At 50.0% G+C, this 9552-nt stretch overlaps 1 protein-coding gene across 2 annotated transcripts; it reads right to left on the reverse strand.

The window, feature by feature from the left end:
• Nucleotides 1-1234: 1234 nt before the first annotated feature.
• Nucleotides 1235-4015, reverse strand: LOC311175669 (homeobox protein SIX1; the record flags this gene model as incomplete). Of its 2 annotated transcripts, none has more annotated exons than XM_084240657.1 (2): nt 1235-1529; nt 3456-4015. In XM_084240657.1, the coding sequence occupies 2 exons, from the start codon at nt 4013-4015 to the stop codon at nt 1235-1237; spliced, it is 855 nt and encodes a 284-aa protein (XP_084096783.1). The 2 variants fall into 2 exon arrangements, with proteins under 2 accessions (XP_084096783.1, XP_084096784.1); XM_084240658.1 differs by having other exon boundaries at nt 1509-1529; nt 3515-4015.
• Between the last annotated feature and the right edge of the window lie 5537 nt (nt 4016-9552).

Here is a 9552-nt window from a genome sequence, read left to right on the forward strand (position 1 = left end):
TGCATATCTAAATAATAAAAATAAATACCCCAAAGCTAAAATCACTCCTTTTTTGTCACATCATTAAGTCAGTCACCACTCTGGGCTCAAGTGATGGCCTTTAAAGTACCCTGCATTTCATAACCATCATTAAGAAAAAAGAAAACTATTTGTTAAAAGGGGGAGGGGGACAATGACAACAATACAACAACTCACCTTTCAGAAACAGAAGCATACTCCTGGTGTTCTACTAAGTTTTAATTTAGACTGGTTTAGGTACAATAGAAAAGAAACCTGAAAACACATGCTGTTTTAGTAACAAATACCAGGTTGCCAGATTTGTCACATATTTTTGCAAGCTAGAAACTAGGAACAGGAGAAACCCTTCACAGGAGCAGGCTACAGATATGAAAGCTTCCGGGGCATGAGAAGTCATGGCATTCAGGAAAGTGTTTTTTCACATTGGTACATTTTTTAAGTTTGCCATCAAAAAACCCAAGAAAACAAACAACAACCAAAAAAAAAAAAAAAACCACTAAATTTGACAAAAATAGTTGTGTTACTAATGGTCACTTCTATTTCTAACTGTCTCACATAGAGAGCATTAAGACGTTTAGGCACTTGTTTTTCCCCCTAATACTGATCTTTCATTTTAATCTACGTAAAATTGCTTAACACTAAGTATGAAAAATGTAAACTTAATTTTCCTCATCAAAAAAGGCTATGAGATCATATTTTTCCTATTCACCTTAAGAATGCAACCAGCTCCTCCCAGACAGGAGGCTCTTAATTTCACTATTTTACTATTTTGACTTCTTTCTCTTTCCTCTTTCTTTCATTTCCTTTTCCTCTTCCCAAACATTTTTCCATATATAAACTAAAAGGAAATAATTAAAATTCAGTTGATTTGTAATTCCCATTCATTGAAAAGAAAGACAGGCTACTGAAGTAGACACAAGGGTTGTCCAAAACCAAGACTTGGGGGCTGGGTGCCTTTGTTTGTTTGGGTTTTTTTTTTTTTTTCTCCTGATCTTTGTACTGGGAGGGGAAATGCAAAAGTAGAAAGAGTCTGAGAGAAGAATGCAACTAAGCTTGAGATCACTGTTGGTTTTGAGTTTTAAAAAGATATTTGTGAAAGTCCACCATTCCTTTATGCACAAAGAACCCCAGAAACAAGCTGCAAAAAATGTTCCTGAATTCTATTTACAAGTGTCCCTAGTCACCGCTTCGATTCCAGGCCCCAGTCCCTCCCCACTTAGGACCCTAAGTCCACCAAACTGGAGGTGAGGGGGCCGAGCAGGGAGTCCTGGAGCTGATGCTGGTGGGCTTGCAGGCCGTGGTTGGGCTGCGAGGCCGTTAAGCCCGGGAGAGAATAGTTTGAGCTCCTGGCGTGGCCCATATTGCCCTGCAGCAGAAGGACCGAGTTCTGGTCTGGACTTTGGGGAGGTGAAAATTCTTCTTCTGAGCTGGACATGAGCGGCTTGCCTCCTTCCAGAGGAGAGAGTTGATTCTGCTTGTTGGAGGAGGAGTTATTGTTTTCGGTGTTCTCCCTAAGAAATAGAGGACAACACCATATGGTTAAAAAAAAAAAAAAAAGTAGGTTAAAAAAGTGTGAGATGGAGGGAGGGAAGCTGGACGGAGGAAAGGGCCATTGTGCAATCAGTCATTGACCCAAATGGAGGCTCCCTGCCCTCCCACCCACCCCAAGGGTCCTAGGGTAAGTGAGGAAGCAGAGGAGACTGGAGAAAGGGGAGCCAGGAGACAGCTCTTGAGGAGCCAGGTCCTTTACTGGCGTATTTTAGAAAGTTAAACCACAAGGACTTACTTGAAACACACAAAATCTTTTAAAATTTGTTCAGCTCTTTTTAAATATCTCTCAACTAGCACCGCATTTAGCAGTAACTAAGTGTGAAACTCTTCCAGCAAATGGTTGCTGGTGATGAAGAAAACGGTCAGGGGACAGTTACCCAACGCACAGATGTTTGGGGTGAATCAAGTCAATTGCCCTGTTCCCATCTGAGGAAACAATTAAATGTCGAGCTCCCCTGCCCCCCTGGCCGGAGGCTGCGGTTTCAGAGACACAGGACAGGTCATGGGAAGTGGCGGCCAAAGCGGCCCAGTGACCTGGGTAAACACAGGGAGCGCAGCCAGTCTCTCCGATTTCAACAGGGAGTGGGCCCTCGGGCCTGGCTGCAGCACGGCCGTTTTGTAACTGAAGTCTCCCTGGAACCCCATAGTCCCCGTCCCCCTTCGCGGGCACCACACTCGGTACTAGCAAACCTCAGGGTTTCTGAGGAAGCCTTCGCCTCTCCCGCCTCCAGAGCACAGTTCCCCTCCATGCCTGCCGCCGATCTCTCTCCAGGTTTCTCTCCCCTGCCCTCAAAGTCCCTCTCAGAAAGCCCACTTCAACTGCATTTACCCAAGCTCTGTGCTTTTCCACCCAGAGGGGACCACAGAGGCGACATCTTCGGGCCCCAGGCTCCGAGGCCAACAAAGAAAGCCCGAGACAGTCTTCCCCAAAGTCCTCTGCCTCCCGGAGAGCAATCCGCGCGGCGGCCGCCTCCCCAAAGCTCTTCCCTGTCACGGTCGGGAATTCTGCAGGGGAAGGATGGAGCCCGGCCAGGTGGCCCGGGATGTTGGCTCGTGGTTGGAGGCAAAGACAAGGCTTTTTTTGGGTTGGTTTTTTTTTTTTTTTTTGTATTTTTTTTTTTTTTTAATTGCCTTCTGCGCTCCGGGGAGCTGAGAGCGCGCTCCTGGAGACCCTCAGCGCGCCCGCGGTCGGCGGTGCGGACAGCCCTCCAGACTCGCCGCGAAGCGGGACCACGCGCGAAGCCCGGCAAAAAAAGGCAATCCTTTCTGGGCCTGGGGCGCCGGAGCAAATGCAGCGCGAACTCTCCCAAAGCTCCCTTTTTGTGTATGAATTTCTTTTGAAAGAGTCCTCCCTTTGTACAGCCAGCGCAGAATGAAGCAGTGCCCTCTCACTCCAAAGCCTACTAGCAGTGAGGGAGTGAAAAACAGATGCGAGGTGGGGACAGAGGAGATGTCTCAGGCCAGCTCCACCCCTCGGGGAAGCAAGAGGAAAGAGGTTCGAGACCCTCAGCCCTACCGAACCCCTTTCCTCGCAATAGCAACCAACTCTTCCTCTCCAGTTCATCTAGAAAAATCACCCTCTACCCCATACTCGCACCAACCAGGCAGGGAGACAGGAAGACAAACCTAGAGCCAATATTTCCCTACACGCACACCCCAAGAAACCCACGCGCCGGCGCTCAAATCACACAAGTCCCCCATCCTAGCAAGCGATCTCAGAGTTCATGAACTTTCGCTGCAGGGCCGCGGAGGCCCGGGCGCCGCCCCGCGGAACGGCTCCAGGCGGCCGGGAGGATGCAGCGGGGGTGCCTGCGGGAGCGGGACCGGGCGGAGGGGGAGAGAGGGCTTCCCGGGGTCGCCCGAGCAGCGGGAAGCGCGCCGCGTACCTTTCCTTGGCCTCCGCGGCCCGGTCTCTTTGCCTCCGGTTCTTAAACCAGTTGCTGACCTGGGTGGTCGTGAGGCCGGTGGCCTCGGCCAGCTCCCGCTTTTCTCGAGGCGATGGATAGGGGTTGTGCGCGTACCACTCGCGCAGCACGCCCCGCGACTTCTCCTTGAAGCAGTAGCTGGTCTCCTCGCCGTCCCAGATGGTGCGCGGCAGCGGGAATTTTCGGCGCACCCGATATTTGCCCACCGCGCCCAGGGGCCGGCCGCGCAGCTTCTCGGCCTCCACGTAGTGAGCCTTCAGCCACAGTTGCTGCAACTTAGGGTGGTTGTGTGGCGAGAACTGGTGACTTTCCAGGATCTTGTAGAGCTCGCGGAAGTTGCCGCGGTGGAAGGCGACCACGGCCTTGGCCTTGAGCACGCTTTCGTTCTTGTGCAGGTGGTCGCAGGCGGGCAGCGACCACAGGAACCTGCCCAGGCGCTCCAGGTTCCCTCCTTGCTGCAGAACCTCGCAGACGCACGCCACTTGCTCCTGCGTAAAGCCGAACGAAGGCAGCATCGACATGGCTGGGGCCTGCCGGGGCGCACTGCCCGGGCGCACGCTGCAGCGAACGGAGCCGAAATGCTGGGGGCGGCGGCCTCAGGGAGGGGGCGCGGCTGCTCCTATCCCCCTCCCTAGGCTTTGCGTAGGCGAAAGAGCAAGTCGAAACTTGGGGGTGGACAGCCGCGGGAGAGGAGCAGGAGGTGGAGTGGAGTGCGCGCTAGACACCGACCGATCGACTCACTCCGCCGCCTTTTGGGCCTCGTTGGCTCCAGCCTCTAGCCGGGTGGATGCTGCTTGTTGCCGGGGAACTTGGTTTCTGTTCTCCCCGCAGCGACCTTAAAGCGCGCAGCGTCCCCGGCGCGCTGATTGGCTGCAAGCGGCGCCTATCCGGGGCTGGCCAGCCTGCGCGCCGCCGGCCGGGAGGAGAGGCCACGCCACCCGGCGCGGGGAGGGCGAGGCTGCGGAGCCGGGCTGGGGGTAGGTAGTGGTGGGAGGAGGAGAACCCCCCAGTAGGTGGGAAGTCACGGGTGGGGGGGGGTTGTCGGGGGAGAATCGAGCTGTTCGGGGGCGGAGGAGTGGGTGTGAGTGAGAGCGCTAGGACACTGCAATGTGAGCCCCTTCTCCAGGGCTACCTAAGGGCAACAGCGCACATCTCTGCACAAATCAATGACTCCAGACCTTCTGATTCCCCTCCTCTCCTTACTCCGGTCCCTTGCAGACTTGTCCTTTCCCGGTGAGCTCATATTTAATTACCTTAATGTTGGAATGAATAAATAATGCATTGATGAATAGCTTATGGAACGCGATAAATAATACAAGAGCAGTCTTGGGCTCTGGGCTGCAACCGCGTGAAGAGTAACTTCTCTCCCGACTGGTTTCAGCTCCAGGAGCCAAACCTAACCTCCGCTGCATCCCTCCCTCCTCTCCACCACGCTCACTCCTACTCCCCTCTTCCCACCCCACACCCGCCACCCAGGCCCCACCAACTTCGAAAGGACAGAAGTACTCCCGGAGGGAGAGCGCTTCCCCCTTTCTCAAAGGGCTGCTACTGATGGGGCCAAGTGGAGAGACTTTACAGCATAGATGTTGAGCAGTTAGAGATTAGGAGGACTCATTTGTGATTTGGTATGTTAATGTTCTATGATTAAAGTCGGCTTCTGGACTCAGTTTCCCTATCTGCACAGTTGCGTTTTCCAAGACCACCTTTGCCACAGAGGAATGCCAAGAAGTTGTACTTGGTTGGCTATTAGCAAAACTGTTTGGGGACCCTCGTATGAAATACTCTGGATAGGGTGTAAATTAAATAAAACTGTGTCCGGCTCCAATAGCAGTTCTGTTGTAACATAATCCTTGCCCTGATCTAAGAGGGACATTGCCTTCAAAGTGAGGGCAACAGTGGCTCCAAAGAAGATTAAATAAAGAGGTGTGGTGTGTGTGTGTGTGTGTGTGTTGCAGTGCTGGCTTTTTTTTTTTTTTTTTACTGTCAGGGAATGAGAGATCTGCAATTTCAGTCCCATCATCTGCTGTTTTGTGTGTGTTTGGAGAATGCTTAGTAAAACTGCACAAACAAATGAGGCTGTAATTATCTTAAGCCTCATTTGCGCACCTTGTTCCAAAGCAATTATTAAAAAGATTTTGAAAACAATTAGCGTCTCTAAACAAAGATAATCTATTGTCAGTAGCTGAGACTGTCAGGAGATAAGAACAATGCTGGGAGATAAGGAAAGCTGAATGGTGGGAGAAGAGTAACTTTATGACTATACTTATCTCTGATTAGATAAGTTCAAAACAGAATTTAAGTACACTTCAAAAATGCTTTTGATTTGAATGTGCCCTCTTAGTGAATGCAAAGAACAAATTCTAGACTCTTTAAACTCGCTTGTCTTCTTTAAATATGTTTTGGTTCCGTCAGCCAAAGCCCAGCACCACAGAACTGTTTGTATATTGAGACATAAGTGGGAGAAGTGCTATGTGGGTTTCCCCTTGTATTATTTATATGGTTTTAAAATAATGCACCCAGTCCAGTGCACCCTGCAATGTACACTTAAAACTCAGAATGGCTTCCACCTCCTAGCTGCCTCTCAGGAGATTCCAAGTAGACTCTTGATGAACTTCCAGACAATGCTTTCTGCATGCTTGAAACTCTGTAGTATCCCATGCAATTAGACCTTGGAAACAGACTCTATTTCATTATGTTTAGGATAGTTTTTTAAATGCATTTAATGGGTGCAATTATTTCAAGAGTCCCTACCACATGGTGTGCCCAGTGACTTACTTTCTAAACTGGAAGTCTGGCATGACTGAGTCCAAGCCCTTGTGTCCGGTAATTTTCCTTCACCATCTTATTTTAGTGCTCACGATGTCTGCAGTGTCCTGCCAGAAGGAATGTCTCTGCTTGGAGCAGTCCTTATTGACATGGCAGCTGTGTGAGGACCGGAACGGAGGTTTAAACTCAGCTTTAAAAATCAGTTAATACCCTGACGTCTGGAGCAAGTGTGCAGAATGACAATGTATATGTGGGGGTGGGGAGAGGTTCTGTAAGCACAGCCATGGCTCTTAAAAGACAAATGGTAAGTTGAGTAAGGGTGTACTTTATGATTAATAATTTTGTGTAAGGAAACTAGCCTTAGCTAGGACAATAAGATCGGTATAAATTTACAAGGTAGGATGGGAAGTAGAGATAACAATTAGGCACCAAAATGATCACCTTTCTCCAGATCTTTTCCTTCTTTCCTCCAGATCTCCCTGCTTATTTCTTTTCATCTTTCTTCAAAAGGAACCTGTACAAACTAGAAGTTGGCAGCAACTGAAAAGACAAGCATGTAGATGTGGTGATCATCGGCTCCCGGTCTGGTGAGAAGTAGTGTTCATCCTCGGAGGCCACATTCGGGCCAGCCAGCCTTTCTCCTCGCTTTTCATCCAATAGATCACGTAATTAGAAAGGGAAAGTGCTATTCGTTTTGTACCAACGAGCCTACCTGCTATTTCGATCCCTTGGTTAGGGGAACCAATTGTTATAAATGTTAATTATTGGCTCAGATATATAAGGTTTCCCAAAATGGAACCTTTCACTGAAAACCACTAAAAGAAGTAAAATGACATGAATTTACAAACCACATAAACCAAATGATCCATTTTAAATCGCATACAGAAAGGTTTGAGTTGTTCTAGTAACTTAAAACCTTTGCTGTCAATGCAAATCATACGAAAAACAGAGATGCGTCGCGGATTTAAAGGGAACGAGCCAGTCAAGCTACTGCTTTCGCCGCATCGCGACTCCCGAGGGTAACGCGACTGGCCACCAGCGGCCGATGCTGGTTTGGGCTCTTGCGTGCGGAGGTACAGGTAACCTCCAAGTGCTGATACTGGTCTCTGGGAAGGTCTACGCGGAGGCACTAGTCCCTCCAGGGGTTCTGGGTACCTTGACTTAAGGCCTTGGTTTTTAAAACCTCTGGCTGAGATCAACTTATTTCCTCTTTGTATTGGAACGAGATGCTCTGGGGCGGTGGGTCCTCTTTCTTGGAATTCCTTTGCCACCGAGAACGACAAATATCCTAAGGATATTTAGAAGGGAAGATCTTCGGGAGATGTTTCTTGAATAAAAAAGCGCCTTGGCTCTGGGATAGTGCGGAGTCCCCCCCAAATCCTGGCTGAAGTGACAGCATTCTTCTTTTTATTCTGCTTAGTCTGAAACTCCTGGTGCCCTAGAACTTTGGGATCCCGAGCCCCGACGGCCGGAGCCGGCGGGAGCGGGCGGGAGTGGTCGCCCACCTGCCTCCAGGGGGACGCCGCTCCCCGCGAGGTCTGAATAGGTCGAGGGCTCAGGCTGGGCGATTTGCGGACCGGGAGAAGAGAAACCCAAAACCAGTCCATTAGTAAATGAGTTTTGTGTTGTCAAGGTTCTTTCCCATCCACTTGCTGTTCTGAAAAATAGATCACGTTTCATTATCTTTAGTGGGAATCTGCAACGTGACACCGGATCCGCGCGGCTCCGGCCTCCCTCCCTCGCCCACCCCCCCTCCCAGCCTCGCACAGCCCCGCCAGGAGAGCCAGGCAGCCTCCACGGCTTTTTTCTGAACAATGAAGATTTGTCTGTTCCCCTAATATATTTATGCATGTATGGAGGGAGGGAAGGGGGAGGGTATTTTCTCCTGGAAGGGGGAAAAATGCGAGCAGAGAGCCTCCCTATTCTTCGGTGCGAAAATGCGGCCCCAGCCCAAGATGCCGGGAGGCTGCCGCCCCCCGCCCAAACCTGGACAAACAGAGGGCTGCGAGCCCGGCTCGCTCTAAAATCCCTGTCGCCTGCCTGGCTTCTGAAAATACAGTCTCTACATGTACTGGGGTCGGGAAAGGAGAGAGGGAAAAGCAAAGTGATTGAGAGACGCCGCCCAGAGGGAGCTCACATTGGAGGAGGAGAGAGCTGGGAGGCTGTGTGTTTGGAGGGGTTATTCTCTCCCTCTGAGTGTGTCCCCACGTCTAGTCTCTCTCTCTCTCTCTCCCTCTCTCCTCTCTCTCTCTGAAGTGTGTCTCTCCTTGGTGTCTTTTGCTACAGTATTCTCGGTCTCATACTCTGTCTGAATGTGTGAACCTTTTTCTTATTCTTTCATTCTTTTATGGTCTGTTTCTCTCTCTCCCCTCCCTCCCAGCTCCCTTCCTCTTTGAGGTTCTATTTCTTCCCCTCTCTCCTTTTCACTCCCTTCCTCAAGGCTCTGCGAGCCTGTGCTTGTTTCTTTCTGCCCAGGATCAGAGCGTCGTGAGGGTTCGCAGACTTAGCGTGCTGATGTTGCGCACCCAGGCAGCGCGCGTGAGTAGACGCAGAAGTCGGTGCAGAAGCGCGTCGGGCTCAATAGGTGGGGATCTGCAAGCTGAGCCGCGGCGTCGAAAGGTGGGGCCACCCGCGGATAGGATGGGAGAAGGTGAGTTGGCAACCCGGAGGGAAGGCCAACTTCAGCTGATTTCTGCAAAGGCTTAGGCCCAGGAATAACCAACCTTCACGTTTGAGCTAAAAGATGCCACTGAACATCACATGCTAAGTCCATTCTAGAAAGTTCAGGAAAGTGTAATCACAATCAGTTCTTCAGGATGTAAGTCCTTCTTGCTCCCACTTCCCTTTACTAATATTGCCTTAGGGCAAGTTAACAAAAAGATACTCTCCAAGAGTCCTTATCTTCCATTGAATTTCCAATCAACTTTTTTTTTTTTCTCAGCTAATGCACGTCCTGAATACAGCATCTGTCTAAGCTAAAAAGAATTTCCTTTTGGGAGGTGAAAGCCTGCAGTTCCTCCTGCTCAGAGGAAAGTGCTAGTGACGGTAATGCAGGGTGACACTAAATAAACAGTTAGGGTGGACTGGAAAGATGGAGTTAATTATCCAGTGAGCTGCATTTCAGCCCAGACCATCAGGGGCTGATTTGTTTTGGCTCATAGTCCAAGAAAGGAGACAAACCACTCTCTTCTCTACATCTCTTAGGGATCCTAATCGTTGGTGTCTCAAACAAAACAAAAAAACAAAAATCACTACCCAGGTATCCCTGTTTCAATTAAAATTTGGCTTATTC

Source organism: Talpa europaea, assembly GCF_964194135.1.
Source record: "Talpa europaea genome assembly, chromosome: 8".
NCBI classification, from domain to species: domain Eukaryota; kingdom Metazoa; phylum Chordata; class Mammalia; order Eulipotyphla; family Talpidae; genus Talpa; species Talpa europaea.